This window comes from Ovis canadensis, chromosome 5, assembly GCF_042477335.2.
Source record: "Ovis canadensis isolate MfBH-ARS-UI-01 breed Bighorn chromosome 5, ARS-UI_OviCan_v2, whole genome shotgun sequence".
NCBI classification, from domain to species: Eukaryota; Metazoa; Chordata; class Mammalia; order Artiodactyla; family Bovidae; genus Ovis; species Ovis canadensis.
Window position 1 is genome coordinate 18,719,641 of NC_091249.1, and position 25,949 is coordinate 18,745,589.

The 25,949-nt window shown below is 55.3% G+C and overlaps 1 protein-coding gene and 1 long non-coding RNA gene across 6 annotated transcripts in view; one reads left to right on the forward strand and one right to left on the reverse strand.

The window, feature by feature from the left end:
• The first annotated feature begins 3,041 nt into the window (after positions 1–3,041).
• On the forward strand, positions 3,042–3,642 carry LOC138440091 (uncharacterized). Its single transcript, XR_011256912.1, has 2 exons — positions 3,042–3,115; positions 3,520–3,642. It is a non-coding gene; the product is annotated as an uncharacterized lncRNA (long non-coding RNA).
• Positions 3,569–25,949, reverse strand: part of SLC25A42 (solute carrier family 25 member 42) — a 42,700-nt gene continuing 20,319 nt past the window's right edge. For 4 of the 5 annotated variants that reach the window (XM_069589012.1, XM_069589013.1, XM_069589016.1 and 1 more), the window contains 7 exons: positions 15,798–15,911; positions 11,201–11,306; positions 9,152–9,177; positions 8,078–8,244; positions 7,619–7,735; positions 6,976–7,127; positions 3,569–5,812 (listed from right to left, as the gene is read on the reverse strand). In XM_069589012.1, the coding sequence (XP_069445113.1) occupies positions 5,505–5,812; positions 6,976–7,127; positions 7,619–7,735; positions 8,078–8,244; positions 9,152–9,177; positions 11,201–11,306; positions 15,798–15,878 (957 nt within the window). In that variant the 5' untranslated portion in view covers positions 15,879–15,911 and the 3' untranslated portion in view covers positions 3,569–5,504. Of the gene's footprint in view, positions 5,813–6,975; positions 7,128–7,618; positions 7,736–8,077; positions 8,245–9,151; positions 9,178–11,200; positions 11,307–15,797; positions 15,912–16,026; positions 16,052–25,949 lie in introns of those variants that run through there. The other variant, XM_069589014.1, reaches the window with a different exon arrangement.

The window sequence follows — 25,949 nt, forward strand, 5'->3', positions numbered from 1 at the left end:
AGTGAGGGGAATGATGGAGGAAGAGCTTAGCAAAGGCCTGGAAGGAAGAAGCGAAGCCCTGGTAGAAAGCTGACATGGGAACAAGTAAAAAAAAAAAGCTGGGGAAACTACATGAAAAGAATTGATTTCTTCTTACAAGGAACGGTCTCAGATGGACTCCGGGGAGAGACAAAAAAAGCAGGCAGTGTTAAATCGTGAGATGCTGTTTTTTAACTTGTCAGATTATGGAAGATCAAAAAGGCTGGTGTTCATGATCTGAATTCTGTCTTCCTCCCAGCTCCTATGTTGAGGTCCTGACCCCTAGGACTTCAGGATATGATTGTATTTGGAGATAGGGATTGAAAGTGATCAAGCTGAAATGAGGTTGGAGACTTGACTAGTGGTCCAGTGGTTAAGAATCCACCTGCCAGTGCAGGAGACACAGGCTTGATTCCTGGTCCGCGAGGATCCCACATGTGGGGCAGCTGAACCCGTGTGCCGCACCTACTGAGCCTAGGCGCGTAGAGCGCGTGCTCTGCCACAAAAGCGGCCACCCCAACGAAGAGCAGCCCCTGCTCGCCACAACTGAGAAATACAAATGACAAATAAATAATTTTTTAAAAAATGAGGTTGATAGGGTGGGCCCGGATCCAGTAGGACTAGTATCCTTACAAGAGGGGAAAAAATTTTTTTTACAAGAGGAAATTTGGACCCGAACTTATGTTACCCGAAAACTAGGTTCACCTCTTGTCAGGTGTTGAGCCGACTGACACAGCCAAGCCAAAGATGAACGAAAGGAAGGGCTTATGTCGACTTTCAGCAAGTAAGGGAAACACTGGGGATCTTTCCCGAAGCAGCGTCTCCCTGAACAGCAAAACCGGGGAAGTTTTACGCTCAGGGTACACGTATATTCATGAAAGGGCTTGAGCAGAGAATTCAGCATAGAACTGGGGCAGGGGTCCACAGAGTCCAAGCTTTAGTTGACTGAAGTCAGAAGAATCAATGTCATTCCACCCTCCACCTGCTTGGGGCCTTAGTTCCTGCAGAACTCGAAGACGGATTATTACTGGGAAAAGAATCTGAAAAAGAATATACATATTCTGTGCTGCACACCTGAAACTTACACAATATGACACGATAAATCGACATCAATTAAATGTGTTTAAAGAGGCTGAACTAGGCCTCTGCTTTATTACTACACTATTGTTTGACTGCCTCTTCTGTTCCCGCCTTCCTTTGTTCCCTTAAGATCGTTAATCACTGAGACCTGTTCAAGGATAGGCATTGCAGCCTGGCTTAGATAACAAAGTGGCTTAGGCCAAAACGGCTTCTCTTATGTCAAGAGAGCCATTCCTGGTTCTCTTTCTCCTGGAACCCCCTAACTTACCTGCTTACACCAGCACAGAGGAAAGACAAGGGGGAAGACACGGGAAGAAGCCAGTCAGTCAGAACTCAGTCATAGATCGAGGACACATCCTTCCCTCCTGGCCCTCAGAACCAAACCTGCCATCACTTTGATTCTGGACCTCTGGCTTCCAACTTTGACAAGATTAAGTTCTGTTATTTTAAGCCACTCAGTCCATGGTACTCTGTTAGGGTGGCCATAGGAAACTCAGACTCCGAGGGCCCGTGGTGTATATGGACACAATCTCTTTGTAGGAATAGCTGATGTTTCTATTCATCTTGGGATAGATTTCCCCCCAAAGATGACCCTGTCTCTAAGACTCAGGAACCTCACCTGAGAGGTGACCTCAGGAAGCCTCTAGGAGGGTAGGGATGTGAGACAGGAGAGAAGCCAGCAGGGAGTGCCAGTGAGCCAGTGACTCTGGGCAATCTGGGCTGAGTCCTGCTGGGGACCTCAGGGGGAAAAGCACAATGCGCAGCCTTAGAGCGGCCCCATGCCGGTGCTGAGGGGCTGCATCACACACCCTTCAGCGGTCCACAGTCGCTGGCTCCTGGACTGCGTTCCAGCAGGGAACCCTAGGCTGGCTCCAAGTGACTTACAGTTAAAAATAGGATTGGAACCATGAATGCTGGGCTTGCCACCTGCATCAACTATACTATTAATATGTCCCTGATATTTACCCAGCAATTTCATTCCTAGAAACTTAGGCTACAGGAACACTACCTTATGAGCTCAGAGAGGTAGATACAAGGAGGTTTGTGTCGGAAAGGGCCAGGAAATTCAACTCTGTTTTAAATATAGAGAATAAAATGACTTGTGTTGGAAGTTGAGAGGCAGTTTGGCTTCAGGTAAAGCTGAATCTAGCATCCCAAACAATGTCACCAAGAAATCCAATTTCTCTGCGCATCTCTGCTCTACTTAAAAACAAATTTACTTGGCCAAGTCAGGTCTTAGCTGTGGCCTGTGGGATCTAGTTCCCTGACCAGGGGCTGAACCTGGGCCCCCCTACGCTGGGACCGTGCAGTCTTAACCACTGGGCCACCAGGAAAGTTCCTCTGCTCCACTTTCTGCAGTGGCGTCTTCACCCTGGGATTATTCCCTACCTTGCAGTCACAAGATAGCGCCAACAATCACCAGGGTTGGGGTTTTATCTCCTGGGCCAGTGGAAGAGGGAGGGTGCATCTCGAAGGTGTCTCTGGAAGTGGTTAGCAAACATCTTTATTGTCACAGGTCCAGATGGGGTCAAGAGCTCACCTCTGTGTATCAGGGGATGCCACATGTTGGAGGAGAGTGAGGAGGGGCCGACCTCACCCCTCAGGCTCAGGAGATGGTGTGAGAAATGGTACTGACCAGAAGTTAGCATGGATGTCGGGGGAACATTCAGGAACCCCCAGGAGCCACTAACCAGGCTGTTGTGGCAACAGCTCAGCAACAACCTAGCTGTTGGTCAGTAAGGGATTGGTGGGTCTCATCATAGGCCATGCCCCTGGGGAACACTAAACTGCTGCTAATACGCATCCTGTATTTGACAGCCACCGACCTGCAAGAAATGCGGCTGGCGGAATGTGGCGCGGAGCAGCTCAGCGGGCCGTCCTGGGGCCTGGTTCGCCTCTGTGCGCGTGCGCGCGCGCTCACCTGGCCCCGTCTCTGCCCTGCCCGCGGAGGCGCCCACTCCTGGTCTCGGTCTGGGTGGGGGCTGCAAGTCATTCTGCACGGTGGGCTGCAGGTGAGGTGAGTCTCAGTGCCCCCAGGAGCCCTCTGGTGGCCTCACCCCCCTGCCCCTGCGGACAGTGACACTCACGCCGGAAGCCTCGACCCATCACAGGGCCGACCCAGGGCTCCGGGGCAGTGTTCGCTGAAGGCCACAGCTCGTCCCCACTGACGTCCCCAAAGGGACAAGTGTGTGCACACAGGATCTCCCCGGAAGGGGGCACTGGCCTCGGGAGATGTCCCTGCAAAGGGACAGAGAGCCAGGCCTACTGCTCACGGAAAACTCTTCGTGCGGTTTGCATTTTCTAGCAAATCCTGACCAAATCGAGGTCGGGATTAATAATCCATATAGCAATTACATTAAAAAAAAAAAGGTTATTCAACAATCTGTCAAAATAACTTCAACCATGTTTTTTGGTTTGTAGGGGATGAGGATCAGAGCCGAAGAAGAGATATGGGCAGGAGAAAAAAAAAATCATTTTGATTTTTATTAAATATACTCTCTTGGCACAAATCTTTAAAATATATAAACATTATATATAAACAAAGTGTCTTCATGGCATCAAAATGTAACTCCAAATCAGGCCAGGCAATCAGTGAGAGGGGTATGACTGCCTAGGGCAAAGGTCCGACTGTGTGCAGGGCTTGGGGGTGAGGGGAGTCGGCGCCGCCGTGGTGCACTTGGCTGGGAGCCACCTTGAAGAGGCGCACTGGGGCCGGTAACCCTGGGGCCTCCCTGCTCCTGCCCAGCCTGCAGCTCAGAGGAGGGCACTGCCTAAACATCCATTCGGTCTCACCCACCAGGGGTGGACCCCCAGCCTGGGCACCCCCATGTTCCCATCCTGTCTCCCTGTGAGGGGTGCCCCTGCCTCTCCTGAGCACTGGGCAAGGCTGGGAGAGAAGGTGGGTGTGACGCTTACCCAACAGGACAGCTCGGGCCCCCGGGGAACTAGAGTCTGGGAACAAGACTGGGGGTGGCTGGTGGAGACATGCAGGAAGGACAGAAGGAGGGGTCTCCGCACCCAGGGGACCAAGGCAAGAAAAATGGAAACAGGAGAGAATAGAAGGAGGGAGTGGGAGTCACAATCGGAAATGCACGTGTGGCAGAAACACAGCCTCTCAGACTCTCACACCTCATGGCTGCTGAGCCCACTGGGAAAAGCGGCCCTCTGCTTGTCCTGCTCCTGGCACCAGACTGGACTGGCTAGGGTTGATGGTATCTAGACCCAGGGCCAGCCGTCTTGAAAAACAAAAGCAAAAATCAAACTCCAAACGTCATGAGAAAACTAGGGGTCCTGGTGGGCCCTGGGGCCTCCGCAGGACCAGCTCCCCGGGGGCCTGACTCTTTTGAGCATCCTGCCCTGCCCCCAGATGGCCTCGGGCTCTCACTCTGGGAGGATCAAGGCGTCCAGCCTCCGCGTTCTCCATTCACAGGAAAGCAGACAACCCCACAGGCCTCAAACTGCCCCAGGTCCCAGCCAAGTAACTGCTCGGGGGGTGCCCACAATGTGCTGGATGCCACGAGTGCCCCCCCAGGAGCCCCCACGACTAAGCGCAGAGGGTCAGGGCCTGAGGCCCAGCCCCCATCACTGCAGTCAGGGGAGCGGGGCCGAGAGCTTCCTGGCAATCCAGGAAGACGCCTCCAGGTTGGGGCTCGGACCCAAACCCGTGGCGATTTCTCAAACCCTGTTGCCTGGAGGCGTGACTCTCCTGGGAACCGAACAAACTGGGTGGAAGGGGGGTCACCGAGGGGAAGACCAAGCTCTGGGGCCTGGGATCAGGAGTCTGCGGTCAGGACAACACTCTTGGGAGAAGCCTCAGGCTCTGGGCGGGGAGAAGTCACCTGGGAAACAGCGGTGAAGGCAGGGAAAGGCGGGGCAGGGTGGGAGGCTGCTCTTGGAGCTACAGCTGAGCAGAAGGCTGGTCTCAGGGAGGCCTTGGCCCCACACTCTCTGGGGCTCCCCCACCCCCTCCTACCTCCGCCCAAGAACACGGACTCAGAACAGCAAGGGGCAGGCGAGGTCTGGCTCTGAGCCTAGTGGGGACCAGGTCCCTAGAACCAGGAGCCTGTCCAAGGGCAAAGAACACCCCAGAAGGCAGCGCTGGCTACGCCCCACTCAGGGCGTTCCGGCTAACGCCTCCAGAGGCAGCCTCAGCCCAGCTGAGGCCAGAAGAGGAAGGCATGGGAACCCCACCCCCAGTCCCAACGAGGCACGAGGGCCCCTGGCTTTCCCCTCAGACCTGGGCCGCACTGAGCTCAGGCCCCCCAGGCTCCCAGCTTGTTCCACAAGGCGCATCCATGCGCCTTCTGGGTGGAACCCAGCACATCTTTGCTCCCTGGGCTCAGACACGGAAGGAGTCAGCGGCCCACGGCCAACTGAAGCTCAAGCGCGGCCGACCCCACCCGCCCCTAGCTCTGCAGGTGTCTCAGCAGGATCTGCATGAGGTCGAAGGTGGTGAAGCTGATGCCCACGGCGATGGGGCCCTTGAGCCAGTTCATGCTCAGGCCTTTGTAGAGGCCACGCACCACGCCCTCCTCCCGCACGATGGTGCGCATGGTGTGCACGATGGAGGCGCGCTGGTGGCCTGTGACGCCAGCAGTCTGCATGCGCCGCCGCACCACGTCCAGCGGGTAAGAGGCAGACTGCCCGATGAGGCCGGCGCAGGCCCCGAAAATCATGCGCTCAAAGGGGTAGGGCTGCGGGCGGCCGCTGTACTCTGCAGAGGGAAGGGTGGGAGGGGCTGTGAGGGCGATGGGAGGGGTGGGAGGGGCTGTGAGGGCGATGGGAAGGGGCGCCCTGGCAGCCAGAGGCGCTGGCATCCACCCGCGCCCCCTGCACCTCGCTCACACGCGCACACAGCGTCACAGCTGTGCTTCAGGGCCGACCAGCTCTCCTGGGCCTCGGCGTCCCTTCTTCCTCACCTACTCATGCCCCGTTTTTAATCAAATGTGAGATCCAAAAGATTTTTACAACTGAAAAGCACAAAGAATCATATAACCAAGTTCTGTGACCCAGAACAAGCTCAGACCCAGTCATTCTTGTTTCCCATCTTGTAAAGAAAGAGAATATCACTCTGCCCCGAACCCTCTAAACTGCCCAGCCTGCCCAACAGGTGCCCCCTCTACGGGTGGTGTGAGGGCCTGCTGGCTGAAGGGAGGAGGGAACAGCAAGGGATCAATAGGGATTCTTTAAAAACATGCTGTTTTCAATTTGAAACTAGGGATTAAAAACAGGGAGCCACCCTGTTCACTCAGCAGACTGGCAGAACATATGGAACTTGTCAGCACCAGGAGCGGGTGGGAAGGGAGCCGGGCCCCAGTGCAAGCCTGGCCGCCGGCAGAGCAGAGGATGGGAAAGGTAAAGCAAATAATCAGGTCTCGCACCCACACAAGGAGAACAGCTTCTGGATGTCAGCTGAACACAGAAAGCCCGCAACAGCCTCACCACCCCAAACAGGACGGGTCAGAGCTGCACTGCGCGTGTGCCACTCCGGCACCTCCTAGGACCAGGAAGCGCACAAAGGCTGAATAGGAGCCCAGGCAGAAGGGTTGGCAATGAAGGTGAAAGGCGGAGCCGAACCCTAACAGAGAGGCAGGGCTGAGGGGAGACGGCTGGGGATTGGGTACCAGGGCTCTGGGCTTTACCCTGTTTTCCTTAAAAAACAAAAAACAAAAAAAACTTGGAGCAAATAAGGCAGACTGTTAACACCAGATCAAACCAAGCAGCAGGTATCAGTGGGCTTATGTCTTCTCCTGACCCAGACCCTGGGCCTCCAGCGAGCTGCTCCCTCCACTCGCCCCCATCCACCTCCACCTCCCCACCCACCCACAGATAGGTATGTGTGCCCATGGGAGGTGTTGCCCTCCTGGCGCTCCTCACCTCGGTGCAGGCTCTTGAGGGTCTCATAGGTGAAGAAGCTCAGGCCGGCGTAGGGAATGACCCCCAGCACGGTCGGAACAAATCCGTGGTAGAGGGTCTTCAGCCCCTCTTCTCTCGAGATGCGGATGAAGACGTGAAAGATGTTGCTGTACCTGGAGGACAGAGCGGTGCAGGGGTGGGGTGGGGGGCTGCAGACCTCCACTCACTAATTCTCCCTCCTCGCACGTCAGCGGGGGCAGGCCTGGAAGCTGACAGGACCATCATGCAGAAGTTCTGGCATTTGAGGGGGCCGTGCATGCCCACAGACACAGGCCGCCTGCACCACTGGGCTCTTTGCTGTGCTCAGCCCCTGGCTTTTTACTCAGATGCATTTTAAGCACATCTGTTTTCGACTCAACACAGAGACTCTGGGTTTGACGGAAGCACACTGCCACTCAAGCTGAGAGACCCAGTTACTGTCCTTATGGAAAGCTGCGGAACCCAGGGCGGTTGGGGCAACACAGCCTCAGCACAGCTTCATCAGCCACTGCAGAGAGAGGCCCAGACCCTATCCCCAGGGGCCGGGTGGGGTGAGCCCTCCCGGGAACCCCAGTAGACACAGAGCCCCCGGTGCTGGTGAAAACGTCACCAGGGTGAGACTCACATTTCCTTTGGGGTCACAGCCATCCGCGCTCTGACCAGGTCCAGCGGGTAGGTCAGCGAGGCGGCCGTGGTTCCAGCCAGTGCGCCGGCGAGGAGGCGGGGCCAAGGGGGCAGGGCTCTGAAAGCGGGTGGGGGCGAAGGTGAGCCCCCAGGGCTCCGGGTGCCCACAGGTCTGGGGTGCGGGTAGAGATGGGGGAACGGGCAGCCAAGCTGATGGGCGGGGCAGGGGTGTCTCTTGGGGGGTGCCTGCCTTTGCCCCTGCTTGTCTGAATGAATGAAGGGCAGGCGGCTTTCCACCTGCTCTGGGGCACAGCGGGGACCGTGGCGGTCCTGGGACGTAGGTTCGCGGAGACCGGGGAAACGAGAGAAGTTCCGGCATGGTGAACAGGTGGGAGACAGGCCAGCAGGGTGAGGTGACAGCTGAGAGGGCCGGGGCTTTTCTGGGGAAGGGGGGTCTCACTCTCCACGGAAGCCGTAGTAGCTGCCCAGGAGGCGTTTGTACTCCTCGTGCGCGCTGAACTGGATGGCGGCGTAGGGCACCACACGCACCATGGTGGCCGAGTTACCGCGCCACAGGCTCCAGAAGCCTTCGTGGAGGTAGGTGAAGTAGAGGAGCCGGAAGGCCTCCTGGGGGCAGGCAGCGGAGAGGGCAACGTCAGCCGCCTAGGCCTCCGACCGAGTGTGGCCTTTGCGCGCAGAGCGCAGCTGCCCTCTCAGCTCGCCTGACTTTGCCCAGCCCTGCGCCTGGGAAGGCGGGGTGACATCACAGACCGCCCCCACGTTCCCTGGGCTCCGTGCTGGGACCCCCACCCCTTGTCCTCCAGCCTGGGAATCATGAAGTGAGACGGGGGAAAGCATGGCTGCAGAGCACTCAGCCCCACCAAGGGGGTTTTGTCGGTGTTTGGTAGCCTGGCTTTTAAAAATCCTCTTTGTTTTCCTTTATTAAGAAGGAAACACCTGCTCTGTGGGCTTCCCAGTGGCTCAGTGGTAAACACCCCACCTGCCAATGCAGGGGATGTGAGTTTGATCCCTGGGCAGGGAAGATCCCCTGGAGGAGGGCACGGCAACCCACTCCAGTATTCCTGCCTGGGAAATCCCATGGACAGAGGAGCCTGGCGGGCTGCAGTCCATGGGGTCGCAAAGAGTCGGACACAACTTAGCAACTAAACAACAACAAGCAGCAACACCTGCTCTGTGTTTAAAAATAAATCAAATACGAAACCTGTGAGTTTAGACCATCAAGTCCCCTGACCACCACCCCCAGGACAGATGGTCTCCCGTCATTTCCCAGGGTAGGCTGTGTCCAGGCAGACTCGGGGTGCAGGCAGATGGCCTTGGCCCCAGCGCCTGGCAGGGGAGGCCTTGGTCACCCAGCAGTCCTGCAGCCGGCCTGGGGCGGGGGTCGGGGAACCAATGGGAAAAGCCCCTTGACAAGCGTTTGCCCAGCCCCTACCACCCACCTCCCTGCCTCTGCCAGCCCAGTAGGGCAGAGGTGAAGGCCCCAGAGATGGGGGTCCATAACTGAGCGGCTCACCTTGGCAGAAAATCTTTTTGAGGACACTGGAAAAAAAAAAAACACAACAGAGATTGTTGGAGATGAAGGATGGGACCACCCTCCCACTCGAGTCTGCATGACCCCCGCCACAGGGGTCTAGTTTGAGCATAGGGAGTGAGGGCCTCCCCTGGAAATGCCCCCCTCAACCCCTATAAGGGCCGAGGTGGGGACATCCCCAGCAAAGTTACCGTATCCCCAGGAGCCTCCCCACCCCCCACCCACACCCAGGCCACTCTGCACGCCAACTTCTCCCCTTCTTCAGGGAGAGGGGCCCAGCTGCCACCTGACCCCGCAGGACAGTGAGGGCCTGTGGAAGGATGCAGCTCTCTGGGAGGGTCTCCACCCAGCTGAACTTTCTCTCCCTCAAGTCCCTTGGAGGGGAGGCATCCTAGCCGCCAGCCATGCGGGGGTCAGCTAAGCGGCTCCAGCTCCCTTGGCAGGGGACGTCTGCCCTCTCCTCCATGGCCTGGCTCGGGCAGCCCTAGTTCCCACTCTCCTGCCCTCCGGGGCTGCCCAGCCCACCACCCCCACCCCCCCTACTCCATGGTGAACTGCACCACAGTGGCTGGGCGACCCGGCAACCCAAGTCACGAAGGGCCTCAGCCTGGCAGCACCCGCAGCGCTGCGCTTCCCCCGCGTCTCCCAGCACAGCCCTGCCCTCCTCTCTGTGTGGACGTATGCACAGCTCCTGCCTTCGGAATGAAGTTCAGCTCCCCGTGTGGCGCTCCGGTGGGAATTCGTTCCAGGACCAGCTCAGCTGCACGCCTGCCCTTTCCCATGTCAGCTCACTCCTCCTCCCCGTCAGGCAGGAGGTTGGTATCAATGGTCTTGTTATATCGACAAGGAACCTGAGGCCCGGAGAGGTGAGGGGCCAGCCTGAGCAAGTGGGAGGGGCCTGGCTCCAGTCTGCAGCTCCTTCCTCCCAAAGAGCTGAGGGGCAGGGGTCCCAGCTTAGGACCGCCCCCCTGCCCACCACGTATGGGACACAAAGGCCTGCTAAACCCTAAGGAGGGAGGGAGCTGGATTCCTGAACTGTGTCTTCCCAAAGAAACGTCCATGTATGCGCTCACTCTCAGCGCCCATGAACGAGGCCTTAACTGGAAACGGGCTCTTTGCAGATGTAAGTAAAGGGAGGTCATGCTACAGCAGGGTGATCCAATGGTGTGGGTCCTTCGAAGAGGATCCAGACACACAGACTGGAGTGGGGGGTGCAGTCACAAGCCAAGGATGCCTGGAGTCATCAGAAGCTCGAAGGGGCAAGGAAGGGTCCTCCCTCAGGGCCCCAGGAGGAGCGAACCCTACGGACCCCTTGAATGTGGACTTTTGGCCTCCAGAAAATGAGAATAAATTCCTGCAGTTCTAAGCTGCCTGGTTTCTGGTACTTTGTGAGGCCAGTCCTAAACACTAGCAGACTTTCTACGTGGATTCTACAGAGGCACTTCAAGGGCGTCCCTGGTGGTCCAGGGTCTGAGAGTCTGCACTCCCAGTGCAGGGGGCCCAGGTTCGCTCATTGGTTGGAGAGCTAGATCCCACGTGCTGCACGTAAAGAGCCTGCTGCAGTGAAGACTGAAGACCCCCTGTGCCGCGACTGAGACCTGGCATGCTGCTGCTGCTGCTGCTAAGTCACCTCAGTCGTGTCCGACTCTGTGTGACCCCACAGACAGCAGCCCACCAGGCTCCCCTGTCCCTGGGATTCTCCAGGCAAGAACACTGGAGTGGGTTGCCATTTCCTTCTCCAATGCATGAAAGTGAAAAGTGAAAGTGAAGTCGCTCAGTCGTGTCCGACTCTGAGCGACCCCCTGGACGGCAGCCCACCAGGCTCCTCCGTCCATGGGACTCTCCAGTCAAGAGTACTGGAGTGGGGTGCCATTGCCTTCTCCAGAGACCTGGCATAGTCAGATAAATAATTTTTTTAAAGAAGAAGCATTTTAGAAAGCACTTGGCAGAGCAGTGTGGGGCCCTGGAGGAGGAGGGTGAGCGCCCGGCAGCCTCTCCATCACCGGCGATAGGTGCTCAGGCAGCACTTACCTTGGAAGATGATTTTGGTTCGGTCCAGGGGAGCTACAGCTGTTTTAGCAAGAGCACCAGCCAGTGCCCCAGACAGAAGGGAGCTGAGAACTTGCCTGGGATCACTCTGCAAGAAAACACACGAACACGCCGTCTGTCATCAGAGAGGGAGAGGATGCATCTGCTCTGCTTGGAACAGTGTCCAGGAGAAAGGCTTTTCTTCTCCGCCTGGCCCGGGGCGGCTAGACATATGGTTGTCAGGGTGACACTGCCCTGCTGGGCCCTGGGCAGACTGCGGCACCAGCCACAGAGCCTGGGGGGACACAGTGAGAACCTCCTGGGCCGCAGGGACCATCTGCATGAGAGGCTGGGGCGTCGCGCGTGGTTCTAAGTTCTCAGAGACGGCCTCCAATGGGATTGACGCCAAACGTAAGAGTTGCCCTTGATCTGTCCTACTTTCCAGCCTTGGTCCACCCACTGCCCATGTGCGAGGGGCTCTTGCACTTCCATGTTTTGGGTAAAGGCTCCTTGTGGTCTGGGGAGTGGGTGGTGGGTATCGGGCAAGGAGACCCTGGCTCTGCTCAGCGTGTCCGCTTTCTATCAGGACTTCCGGGGCCGCTGTCTGTGGCTCTTTATCCAGCTAAGCTGAAGGTGATGGGGACAGGCACGGCTGACTTGCACTTCGTGCTCCTGCGGCCAGTCTCAAAGTCGGTGCTTTCCCGAGTCTTCCTGTGGCTCCTGGAGCCCTGGCTCAAACAGCCCTCCTTCCCTTGAGGCCCACGGAGCCCCGGATCGCAGCCCAGGAAGCCGTCTGCTCTTGGGGCTGGAGGCTCCATTCCCATCTCCCCCCAACCCCGGATGACTCAGGCATAGAGCTTGCCGGGGGCTCTGTGCAGGACACACCCCACCTGTCCTCACTGCAGTGCGCAAGGAGGTGAGGAGCAGGGGGCTCAGCGATTCTGGGAATCTGGGACGTCCACTCGACCCAGGTGCCCTCAGGAGCCTGGAGTCAGTGTGGGGCAGGGGCCTGTACGAGCCCCCACCGCTCCCCTCACAGGGCTGCCAGACACGAACCAGCTCTTCAGACAAATGTGTGCAGAGTCAGCAGTCTGGGAGGGGCCGTGGGGAGGGGGCTCGGAGTTCCAGGAGAATGCGGGCTAAGAGGCCAAGGGTGTGTGATGAGGCGCACCTACGCAGGGCCTGGGTGCACGCGCGCGAGTGTGTGTGTGTCACTGATCGAGGGGGAGGAACTGAACACTCAGAGGCCCCAGTGAGAAGGAGCCAGGGACCACAAGGAGGGCAGGGCGCTGACACAGGACGGGGAGGGGGCAAGGAAAGAGAGATGCGAAGCGAGGTAGGCGAGGCTGGACCTCACAGAGCCTGACAAGGAGGCTGACCTTGGCCTACAGAGAAATGGAGAAGCGTGCAAGGTGAACAGGTTATTTTAACTGGAACCAGAGGAGAGGCAGCTCCTGTGAAACCCAGGGTTGAGAGAGCAGAGGCTGGGACCAGAGGAGGCTGCGAGAGGGGAGTAATGAGGGGGCATTTGAGGGGTTCGGCTGGCAGTCTGGGCTCCTGAGTGGGCTTGGTGGAGTCCAGGGCGATGCCCAGGTTTGCTCAGCTCTGTGGGTGTCTCGGGGCGGGGGGTGGGTCTGCCCGCAGTGACTGGAAGGCCTCTCTACTCCCCGGTCCCTCACCTCTGACACAGTCACGTGCTGACTCCTGGCCCAGACCCCAGATCACGTCCCAGGTGAACGTCCCCAGGGCCCTGTGCCCCTTGACCTGGCCCCTCCCCTTAATGCCCCTGGTGCCCCCTCCACCAGCCCAGCCCACCTCTCCCTGAAAGAACAAGTCCCCACAGCAGTGTGTTCCTGACTCAGTTTCTGAGGCTGAGCTTTACCACAGGGTTCCACCTTTTTGCTTCACAGAGACCCGTCACTGGGGACCCCTGCCTTTTCTGGGTCACATGGCAAGGTCTGGACATCTGGCTTCCAGGGACGTGGGCAGCAGATGCCAGAAGGCTCAGGGGTGTTTCTGGCACCGGCTTTGAGGCTCATCTGTCCCTCTGCTTTGGTCTGCTCTCTGTGAATCCGTGTGGCGACCGCCGACCTCGAGCCTCTGTGAGCACAGGGATGCCCTGCGGCCTGCCCACAGGCCTGTGAGCACCGGAGGCAGAGCCCAGGTGTCCCTCTATCTCCCCTACCAGGCACTTCCTGGGAAGCCTGCAGTGCTCATCATTGCCAGGTCAGTGCTGCACGTGCAAGGACACACGTCCTGAAACCCTAACCCCGGGTGTGTGGCCCCAAAGACACTAGGTGAGGAGTGCACGCTCAGTGCAGGAGGCGGCGGCTGCTTTCCGCCGACACTCCCGGGGACTCCGAAATGACGCAGCTGGCTTATCCTTTAAAGATAAGCGTTAGCTGCTCAGTCGTGTCTGATTCTTGGCCACCCCCTGGACTGTACCCTGCTAGGCTCCTCTGTCTGTGGGATTCTCCAGGCAAGAATACTGGAGTGGGTTGCCACTTCCTCCTCGAGGGGATCTTCCCGACCCAGGGATCGAACCTGGAAGATTCTTTACCATCTGAGCCACCAGGGAAGCCATCATGGTTGGCAAAGGCATCACCAAAAGGTCAAAGTCTCCACAACTATCATATGAGCTGTTGCTCAGCCTCGAAGTCGTGTCCAGCTCTTTGGGACCCCCTGCACTGCAGCACACCTGTCTTCACTGTCCTTCACTGTCTCCCAGACTTTGTGCAAATGCATGTCTGTAGAGTCAGTGATGCTATCTAATCATCTTCTCCTCTGCCGCCCCCTTCTCCTCTTGCCCTCAGTTTTTCCCAGCATCAGAGTCTTTTCCAGTGAGTCAGTTCTTTGTATCAGGCAGCCAAAGTACTACAGATTCAGCTTCAGCATCAGTCTTTCCAGTAAACATTCGGGGCTGATCTCCTTTAGGATTGACTGGTTGGATCTCCCTACAGTCCAAGGGACTCTCAAAAGAGTCTTCTCTAACACCACAGTTCGAAAGCATCAATTCTTTGGTGCTCAGCTTTCTCTATGGTCCAATTATCACATCTGTACATGACTTCTGGAAAAACGATAGCTTTGACTAGATGGACCTTTCTTGGCCAAGTGATGTCTCTGATTTTTAATATGCTGTCTAGGTTTGTCACAGCTTTCCTTCCAAGGAGCAAGCGTTACTGTCCTCAGTGATTTTGGAGCTCAAGAAAATAAAATGTCACTGCTTCTGCTTTTTCCCCTTCTGTTTGCCGTGAAGTGATGAGACCAAATGCCATGATCCTAGTTTTTGGAATGCTGAGTTTCAAATCAGATTTTTTACTCTCCTCTTTCACCTTCATCAAGAGGCTCTTTAGTTCCTCTTTGCTTTCTGCCATAAGGGTGGTGTCATCTGCATATCTGAGGTTATTGCTATTTCTCCCAGCAATCTTGATTCCAGCTTGTGCTTCATCCAGCCCAGCAGTTTGCATGATGTACTCTGCATATAAATTAAATCAAGACGGTGACAACATACAGCCCTGTCGTACTCCTTTCCCAGTTTTGAACCAGTCTGTTGTTCCATATCCAGTTCTAACTTCTCATCATAGGAGAGATCCTTGCAAATGAAGAATGAGGCAGGCAGCCTGATGGAGAGAAAATGGGTGATCCACAGACAGGATCCACATGAGCAGTGAAACCACAGGAAGATGCCAGGCTCTTTAGAGTGTAGCGTAAGCTCCCTGCACTGGGTTAGCCAGGCAGGCAAGACTGACGCGGGCCGTGCCGGCCAGCAGGAGGGAAACTGCTGCCGCGTGTGTCCGAGTGCAGGCTGGGCACGGGGGCCTTTGCTGGGCATGTCCACTTGGTGGGATCCATCTGGGCCAGTGGAGGGAGGGCCGCATCTCCGTCGTATGCTAAAGTTCACTGAGCTGTGAGGAATGGGGTGCCTGCTCTGGAGCTCAGCCCTCTGTCGACCAGCATGGTGACGGGGGTCCGAGAACCAGGCCTCCTGTCCGCCTGGTGCTCCACAGAGCAACCTGGAACTTGGGGAAAGGTCAGGAGGGCCAGAGGTTGACGCTGCTTCAGCCTTTGAGCCCGTGGACTTTGAGAACTGCCTGCGGGCACCTGAACCGGCCTAGGAGTGAAGGTGGATTAGTCCATGCTCGAGGTTCCGGTGGGAGACCTTCTCCTGGCTTCTGTGGTGAACAAGCACGGGCCTGATGCAATTTCTTTACGAGGGAATAAACCTTTTGTGTTCAACTGAAGGGAGTCACTGGGGATAAGCTTCAGAGCTGAGTGAGGGTAAACTCCTACCTGGCGTGAGGAGCTCCCCTCAGCCCACCCCACCTTTGGCTAATTACTCTGTGTTGGCAAATCTGAGTCAGAAGAGGGACCCGGGGACACCTTTGACATCCCCGCCAAATTTGGGTGAGGTTTCGACTTCTTGCCAAGCGGTGGGGCGGCTGGATCCACAGCACAGACAGGGCTATAAAAACGGAATAGGAGGCAGCCTGTGTCACCCCCCGCCGCCCCGCCCTCAGTGTGGGAGGGGATGATTTATGTGGGGTGCGAGCACAGAAGAGGGTGCGGGTAAGCGCACCCACGGCGGGGCAGGGGTACTTGCCTTTGAGGAGACGTGCGCGGGCAGGACCGGCTCGGCATCGTCACGCAAACGCACCACGCCTTCCTTCACACCATTACCCATTCCAGGCCTGCTCAGGACGGCGGAGACTCAGTCCTGGGGAGCAAAACGGGGCACGGTGAGAAGGCGGCCTCCTCCACCCGCCCAGGGCCTGTGATTCATCCCCCATGACCCGATGCCAGCACTGCCGCAGAGGCACGCTTCGCCTAACCTGATTTCGGTCTCCCTGCAGGATAAAGACACCAGAAGCTGCATGTGGATGCCAGAGTCCTCTGCCCTGACTGCTTAATCATTTACAAGAGCACTTGCCATCAGCTCTGCAATTTCGTCGTCACCGACAGGCCTCTGAGTCCTCCGTTGTTCCAAGCTGGCACCAACCGCCTAGGTTGGCTCAGAGAGGTTAAGTTGCCAGCCAGGTCACACACCAGGAGGCGGGGGTGGGGTGGGCTCTAGAATGTGGAGGCTGGAGGTCTCCACCTACCCTGGAGCCCAACCCACTTTGAGGTGATGCTAGCTTGGATCTGAGATTCCGTTCTCAGAAATACTTTTAGAAAATTAATCTTTGGACTTCCCTAGTAGTTCAGTGGTTAAGAATCCACCTGCCAATGCAAGGGACATGGGTTTGATCCCTGGTCTGGAAAGCTCCCACACGCCGTGGGGCAACTAAGCCTGTGTGCCACAGCTACTGAGCCCTCGTGCCCAGAGCCCGTGCTCCACAACAAGAGCGGCCACCTCATAAGAGGCCCGCGCACCGCAACAAAGAGCAGCTCTGGCTTGCTGCAGTCAGAGAAAGCCCGCTCTCTGGGGCTCAACAGAGACCCAGGGCAGCCAAAAATAAGCAAATAAAAGGAACTTTTTGAAAAAGAGATAGTCTTTGTCCTCCTGTGTGGCTGCCTGCCCTGTGTGGCCAAGCTTATAATCAGTGTCCTAATACTTGAGGATTTCTCCCTGGAAACCTGTAAGCAGATCCATTAGGGAGTCCCTGGAGAAACAGAACCAGGAATGGTTCTCTTTACTAAAGAGAAGGGTTTTGGCCTAAGCCATTACGTGGTCGAAGCCTGGAGGCAATGACTGCCCTGGAACAGGTCTCAGTAATTAATGATCTTAAGAGAACAAAGGAAGGCAGGAACAGAGAAAAGTCAGTCAAATGGTAACGCAGCTTCCCTGGTGTCTCAGACGGCAAGGCGTCTGCCCGTAACGAGGGAGCCCTGGGTTCGATCCCTGGGTCGGAAGATCCCCTGGAGAAGGAAATGGCAACCCACTCCAGTACTCTGGCCTGGAAAATTCCAGGGACAGAGGAGCCTTGTAAACTACAATCCACGGGGTCGCAGAGTCGGGCATGACTGAGCAACGTCACTTCACTTCACTTCAATAATGCAGATAATAAACTGGAAATTTCTGAAAGAGATGGGAATACCAGACCACCTGACCTGCCTCTTGAGAAATCTGTATGCAGGTCAGGAAGCAACAGTTCGCACTGGACGTGGAACAACAGACTGGTTCCAAATAGGAAAAGGAGTACGTCAAGGCTGTATATTGTCACCTTGCTTACTTAACTTATATGCAGAGTACATCATGAGAAACGCTGGGCTGGAAGAAGCACAAGCTGGAATCAAGATTGCCGGGAGAAATATCAATAACCTCAGATATGCAGATGACACCACTCTTATGGCAGAAAGTGAAAAGGAACTAAAAAGCCTCTTGATGAAAGTGAAAGAGTGAAAAAGTTGGCTTAAAGCTCCACATTCAGAAAACGAAGATCATGATATCTGGTCCCAACACTTCATGGGAAATAGATGGGGAAACAGTGGAAACAGTGTCAGACTTTATTTTTTGGGGCTCCAAAATCACTGCAGATGGTGACTGCAGCCATGAAATTAAAAGATGCTTACTCCTTGGAAGGAAAGTTATGACCAACCTAGATAGCATATTAAAAAGCAGAGACTTTGCCAACAAAGGTCCATCTAGACAAGGCTATGGTTTTTCCAGTGGTCATGTATGGATGTGAGAGTTGGACTGTGAAGACAGCTGAGTGCCGAATAATTGATTCTTTTGAACTGTGGAAAAAAGTTGAACCTCTTTCGAACCAGGAAAGAGAGCCATTCCTGGTTCTCCTTCTCCAGGGACTTCCTAATTGATCTGCTTACAGGTTTCCAGGGAGAAATCCTCAAGATTAGGACACTTATTATAAGCTTGGCCACAAAGGGCAAGCTTTTTGAACTGTGCCACTGGGCACTGGTGTGCTTGGAGGCCTCAGAGTCTTCTCCAATTCTTTTGGAGAAGACTCTTGAGAGTCACTTGGACTGCAAGAAGATCCAATTAGTCCATCCTAAAGGAGATCAGTCCTGGGTATTCACTGGAAGGACTGATGCTGAAGCTGAAATTCCAATACTTTGTCCACCTCATGCGAAGAGTTGACTCACTGGAAAAGACTTTCATGCTGGGAGGGATTGGGGGCAGGAGGAGAAGGGGACGACAGAGGATGAGATGGCTGGATGGCATCACCGACTCGATGGACGTGAGTCTGATTGAACTCCAGGAGTTGATGGACAGGGAGGCCTGGCGTTCCGCGATTCATGGGGTCGCAAAGAGTCGGACACGACCGAGCGACTGAACTGAACTGAACTGAATAAGGCAGAGCCCTAGTTCCTCCTCAAAGGATATACATAATAATAAATATGTCTTTGAGTTCTGTGGAAACTAAGGCCCCCAAGCACGTGGAGGGTGGAATGATGTTGATTCTCCTGACTTCAATCAACTGAAGCTTGGACTCTGGACCTTTGCCCTAATTCTAGGCTGAATTCTCCTCTACTCAAGCCCCTTCCTGAATACTCTTGGACCCTGAGCTTAAAACTTCCCCAGTTTTGCGGTTCAGGGAGACGTTGCTTTGGAAAAGGTCCCTTGTACTTCCCTTAACTTGCTGCAGGTAATACATCCTTCCTTCTCCCCATCTTTGGCTTGGTTGTATCTACTGGCTTAACATTCACGAAGAGGCAAACCCAGTCTTCAGGTTAACACAGGTTTGTGTCCAAATTTCCTCCCATAAAACAATGTTTTTTCCTCTTTGTAAGGACGCCCAGTCCTAATGGATGAGTCTACCCTAACAACCTCTAGTAATAAATCCTTCCTTCTCCCCATCTTTGGACTTGGTTGTATCTATTTGCTTGACATCCACCAAGAAGTGAATCCACTGTTTTGGTAACAAACCTACCTTTAACCTCCCAGAGGAAGCACACTCAAAGCTTAGCCAACCACAGGGAAAGGACCAGGAGGAAAAACACAATATCAAGGATGGTGTCACCGAGATGGCACTGGTGTGCTGGGAGGCCTCCGTACCCACGCTGTAAAACCACCCAGTGAACCAACAGGCTTCCTTGGGACTTCGCTGGTGGTCCAGTGGTTAGGAATCCGCCTTCCAATGCAGGGGACGTGGGTACAATCCCTGGTGGGGGAACTAAGATCCTACATGCCACAGGGCAGCTGGAACCCGAGCCAAAAATAAAAACAAGTATTTTTAAAAATACTATGCTTTCCTGTGCTCAGTCACGGGTCATCCCATGGACTGTAGCCTGCCAGGCTCTTCTGTCCATCCCAGCAGGAATACTGGGGTGGGTTGCCATCTTCCTGACCCAGGGATCGAACCCATGTCTCCTGTGGCTGGCAGATTCTTTAGCACTGAGCCACCTGGGAGGCCCCATGCTCTCCTGTAAATGATGCAAGTGAGGCAGATACCCCCGAGCCAGCCGTGGAAGCCCCTCCTGCCATCTGGACCCACAAGCACCCGCTGGTATGGGACACCTTAGGAAGCACAAGCGGGATCCTGTTCCAAGTGGCCTCTGCTGCCATTTCCCACCTAAAGCGGTCCCTGACTCGGGGAGGAAGGGCTGCTTCTAAGACAGGGCCAGAAACTTGAAGAAGAGCCTGGGCCACCCTGAGGTGCCGGGCAGGAGCCACAGCCAACGGTGCTATGACCGTGGGACACAAAGGCAAATCAAAGCGCTCCCGGCGGCCAGAGCAGGAACACCCCGAGCAACACGAGAGCTGAGCAGCGCGGGATGATGAGGATTTTGGCAGCACCACAGCACGGTGGTCTTAGTTCCCCAACCAGGGATGGAACCCACACCCCCTGCAGCGCAAGTGTGGAACCTTAACCACTGGGCCAGCAGGGAAGTCCCAGCAGTGTCGGATTATAACCCGAAGTGCAAAATAAATATCCACAAGTCCACATGAACATAACTAAATAATTGAATAAATAAATGAGGAGGAAGAGAGAAATGTCCCAGCTTGAAGAATCCCAAGTAACTGACACAGGTGCTCAGCCCTGGAAGAAGGATGCATAAGCAGGAGCCCTGAGGTGTGGGCCATGGGCGGTGACTTCCTTTCAAAGGGCACCGTGTAGAGAGTGGAGGGGAGTCACTTTAGTGAAGACAGCTGCCAGAAAACCCCCGCAGCCAGGCGATCGGGGTCAGCACCACACTGGTAAGTCACGTTCACGGCACACGCCCTGGTCACCTGTGTGATGGAAAAGGCTCCTCCTCTCCGAAGCCCAGTCTAACCATGAGAGAAACATCGGACAAATCCCAACCAAGGGCCATCCTGCAGAACACCAGACCAGTTCTCCTCCAACCCGTTAAGGTCATCGAAACCAAGAGAGCCTGAGAACCTATCTCAGCCCAGTGAAGCCTAAAGAGAAGTGATGCTGATGACTAAATGTAATGTGAGGATCCCGGGATAGAAAAAGGACATTAGGGAAACACTAAGGAAATACGAATAAACGATGGACTTTAGTTAATTATCCGCCTGCTGATGCAAAGGACACGGGTTTGATCCCTGGTCCAGCGAGACTGCACAGGCCTGGGGGCAACCTAGCCCACGCATCCCAGCTACTGAGTCTGAGCTCTAGAGCCCAAGAGCCAGAACCCCTGAAGCTCTTGTGCCCTGGAGCCTTTGCTCTGCAGTAAGTGAAGCCAGGACAACGAGAAACCCATGCCCCACAGTTAGAGAGCAGCCCCGCCGCCACAACTAGAGGAAGCCTGCCAGAGGCCAAACTAGGAAAATTTGTAAAATTAATCACTTTAAAAATAATGATGTATCGGTATTTGTTTAGTTGTGACAAATGTACCATACTAACAGAAGATGTTATTAATACAGGAAATTGGGAGTGTGCAGTGGGGGGGAACTCTGAATTACTTTCGCAACCTTCCTAAATCTAAAACTGTTCCCAAACAGAGAGAAACTAGGCTGGAGGGCTTTTTCTCAGCCGTTGCTGGGCGCTCCGTCTGGGGTGCCTGCCACTGTGTCACGGCCCACGTGTCTGCTGATGCTCAGCGCCACTACAAGCGCTCCGGGGGACTGTCTCCACGGCAGGGCGCCTGCGTGCGAACAATGCAACCTTTCTTTCTTTGTGTATTTATTTGGCTGCTTCAGTTTTAGCTGCGGTGCCCAGGATCTTTCTTTGCGCTGCACGGGCTTCATTGCACCTCGGCCCTGGAAGAAGGGAAGCATAAGCAGGAGCCCTGAGGTGTGGGTCGGGGTCTTAGCTCCAGACCAGAAATCAAACCCACGTCCCCTGCGTTGCAAGACAGATTCTTAACCACTGGACCACAAGGGAAGTTCCTAGTTTTTTCTTTTTCCTGTACTGCTCGACAGGTAGGATCTTAGTTCCCTGATCTGGGATGGAACCTGTGCCTCCGTCAGTGGAAGTGTGGAGCTGCAGCCGCTGGACTGTCAGGGAGGTCCCGATGCAGCCTTTCTTAGGGCTGGGTCAGGCGAGGTGCATGCAGACATGTTCTGTTACACTGTCCTCTTGACAGAGGATCCAGCCCTTTGTATGGTCCAGCCTCACAGTCTAGAGTCTGACGACTTGTCTTCTTGCCTCCCTCTGACTCTTGCTCCAGGCTCCCCAGGAGGAAAGGCCGGGGGCAGGTGGTGCAGGCTCAGCCCCAGGTCCGCCCGTGTTGCCCTCTGGATCATTCTTCACTGTGGCCCAGGCCAGGGGCCTGGCCTGGGAACTCTGCAGACCTGAGACAGGTCCTCGGTGCGGTGGACACGGACAGAAGCAGAGTCACTGCATAAATCAGTGAAGGCCACCAAGAGCATGTCCCACGCCACTGCTGGTGACAGTACCAAGGCCAAGACACAGGAAGGCGCCTGCAGGGGGCTGAGTGGTGCCTGCCCCCCGCCCAGACCTGTCTGTCCCCCCGGAATCTGTGAACGGGGCATTATTTGAAAAAAGGCCCTTGCAGATGTCATTAAGGTAAGGAGATCCTTACCCTGGATGAGGCTGGGTCCTCAAATCAAGGACAAATCAAATCTCTTATCTCTCATAAGAGACAGAGAAACAGACACTTCACAGGAGGCCCTGTGAAGACAGAGGTGACAGGCTGACACACCCAGGCCGCAGGCCAAGAAGCACCTGCGGTGTGAAAGCTGGAGGAGACCAGGAAGAGTCTGCCGGAGCCCGAGGAGAACTGGCCCGAGACTTGGGGCCTGCAGAGCTGCGGCAGAATACACTTCTGTTGTCGTCAGTCAGTTTGTGCTGGTTTGCCACAGGGGTCAGAGGAAACTAAGGCGCTTTTTGGAGGAGAACGTGGGCGCCCCAGGCTCCCTAACTCTGAGGGAGGGGCAGCCAGAGTCTGCAAGCTGCTCCTGCCAGGGCCTGATGCCTCCAGGAAACTCCCCAGGACTGCAGGGCAGAAAGAAGGAGATTCCTTCCACAGGGCTGTGGTGGGGGGTGGTCTCCAGATTTTGCCTCTCAGGCCAAATGCTAACTTCCTAGCCTTTGCCCTTTCAAAAAGCAAAAACAAGTTCAAGACAAAGGCAAAGAAACAACCAGATCACTGGGAAGGAAATCCATGGGGTCGCAAAGAGTCAGACACGACTGAGCAACTGAACTGAACTGAACTGGGAAGGAAAATCAACAACTAGAAAACATGACAGAGGGGCTTCCCTGGTAGTCCTGTGGCTAAGACTCCACGCTCCCAATGCAGGGGCCCTGAGTTCCACCCCTGGGCAGGGAACTAGGTCCCACAGGGCTCAACTAAGAGCGTCATGCTGCAACTGAAAAAAGGTCCTGCATGCCTCAACTAAGACCCAGTACAGCCAAATAAATAAATAAGTGACAGGTACCAGACTGCAGTCGCATGGAGAAAAGCAGGTTTAAACCCCTTATGGGGGCTGCCGGCATGTGTCGGGACAGTAACTTAACTGGTGGATGAGCGGGCAAAGAGGCAGGCTGTGGGCAGCTCCTCTTAGCAGGTGATTTGGCGAATGTCTTAGAATGCGTGCTGTTCCCGACAGGGTAGCGTGGAGCCTCATGGGCCAGTAAGGCCATGACCAGGCGCTGGTGTGGCCTGAAGGTATGGCGGTCTGGATGGGAAGCCATGGGGGAGAGAAGGGAGGCGGGGACAGGGAGAAGGTGTGACCTTGGCCTCACGGGAGGACGCCAAGCGGCCTGTCACTAATGAGCGACCCTGCCCGAGCCTAGGTGGGAGGCTGTCTGGATGCCAAGACGGGAAGCAGATCGTGTTTACAAAGTGCTGTCAACAGCGAGGAGGACTCTCGGACACGGAGGGGACAGGGGAGGAGGGGAGCCTAACCACGGGTGCACAGACTTGCCAGCAGTTGGCATTTCGCTGGCCCCCACTCACACAGCCAACAAGGGGCTGCCCCCACACCCACAATGCCCTTTCCTGGTCAGATCCCCTCCCCTGCACTCAGGGACACCCCCCCCCCATCCCCCTGCCCGCCCAGCTTCCTCCTGGCTTCTTTCCCCCAAATCGCCACATGATTCTGAATTGACCCCTCAACCTGCCCCAAGAGGCCCCCTCACTGACTTAGGGCCCCCACTTCCCACACTGCTCCCATACTCAGGACAGCCACCAGGCCGCCTCGGCCGCCAGGGTGGGTTCACTGAGGCTGGGACTTCTCCGCAGCTGCTGAGCCACATGCCTAGAGCCGGTGCTGCGCGACCAGAGAGGCCGCCGCAGTGAGCAGCCTGGGTGCTACAATGAAGGCAGCGCACTCACTGGAGCTACAGAAAGCCCGTGCAGAGCAACAGAGACCCAGCACAACCAAGATAAACAGACTAAAAAAAACCTTTTTTCATACATTTGTTAGCTGACCAGTTATTTAAGAAATCTTTGTGACTGTAACCTACATTCAGAAACATGTTTTGTATCATATATTCACTTATACTCATAGACACTTCTGCTTCCGTGCCCTAACTGCAACAAGAGTTTCAGGAAGGAATAGGTAGCCCTTTTATTTTTTTTTAATTTCTATTTATTTAAGAATATTTTTGGCTGTGCCACACAGCATATGGGGTCTTAACTCCCCAGTCAGGGATCAAACCCGAGCCCCCCGGCAGTGGAAGCGTGGCTCCTTAACCGCTGACCCGCCAGGGACGTCCCATAGGCAGCCCTGGGCTTCCCTGGTGGCTCAGTGCTAAAGAGTCCGCCTGTCCGTGCAGAAGACCTGGGTTTGATCCCTGGTTTGGGAAGAGCCATGGAGCAGCTAAACCCGTGTGCCACAATATTGGGCCTGTGCCCTAGAGCTTGGGAGCCTCAACTACTGAGCCCGTGTGCCCTAGAGCAGGTGCTTCACAACGAGAGAAGCCTCCGCAATGAGAAGCCTGCACTCCGCAGCTAGAGAGGAGCCCCCATTCGCCGCAACTCGAGAAAAGTCTGAGCAGCAATGAAGAGGACCCAGCACGGCCAAAAAATAACAATGATACAAACAGAATTAAAAAAAAAAAATTTTAATGCGATTCGCTCTGCCATCTCCCCCTCCCTCCCCTCTACTTAATTTTGATAAAGCTAACCACAACCAACTAGGCTGACTTCACGAATAAAGAGTCTCCAGCAGCACACTGAAGGAACATTGTTATAAGCTGTGGGTTGGGAGACGGTCATTTCTTCCTATCTTATGCATTTTATACTATGTATTAATATATGTGTACATGGCAACCCAATCTAGTATTCCTGCCTGGAAAATCCTACGGACAGAGGAACCCGGCAGGCTACAGTCCATGGGGTCACAAGAGTCAGACGTAACTTAGCGACTAAACCATACGTACGCATTTTAAGCTCAGACTTAAACCCAAATCTCTTTCTAGGGTAGTGATACAAAATAAGCTTTAGGTGAATTAAGTTAGAAAAGAAAACTGAAGTGAATCCTGGAACAGGAGGTGCAGCTTTCATAACTGGGAGAGGAGGTCCCTAGGGATCTTAGCAGCACCAGGCCCACGAATCACCCTTGTGTCTCTCATCACAGCAGAGATGCTCTCTGTGGTCCAGGAACCCCAGGGGAGAAACCAAGACACGGTCCTGGGCTCAAGGGCGAGGGTCAGATTGGGGCAGCCACTTGCTCAGAGTGACAGTCTTGCTCCCTGACAAGCAAATATACTTCCGGCCCAGATGAACCACATAAGCGTCTTTTGGGTGGGGAGCAGAGAGAGACCTTTGGTTTCGCATCAAACCCTACACAACTTTCTCAAAATGCAAGTTGCTCACAAACTCAAAGATGTATTTATATAAAATATCTGCGGCAGGGAGAGGGTGTGGAACATTAGATTCGGCCAGCTGGAAATGTTGGCTCCTAAAAAACGATCTTTCCAAAAAGACGGAAGAGAGCTCAGAGCTCTGGCCCCCAGTGTCCCCCCAGGGCCCTCAGCGGCACACACTCCCTGCGGCCGTGCCTCTCTCTCGGTTCCTTTGTTGGAATGTCTGGCCTCCTGTGACACCGTGTCTGCTGCACGACCGCGGGTCTCAAGGACCAGAGGGACGCACATTCCCACCCCTTGTGCTGGTGACACTGTCTCCCCGCGGGGCTCTGTGCTCAGCTCAGTCTCAGGTTCTGGACGCCAGTTCACAGGGAGGCCGGTGCTCACCCTCAACGCTCCAGCCTCCTCTTGAGGTTCACGAACACCCCGTGACCGGCGGGAGCCCTCGGGCCAGAGGTTATTTTGGCAGGCACTCTGCTGAGCTCACTGCCCTGTGGCTCTCCTTCCAGGAGCGAATGTGTGTTAGAGTGCACATTCCTCAGTGCAGAGGGGAAGCCGAGCAAACTCTAAAGTGAGGCGCCGGCTTGGTTTAGGTCCTGCAGGCAGACTAGGGCCCCATGAAGAACACTGTG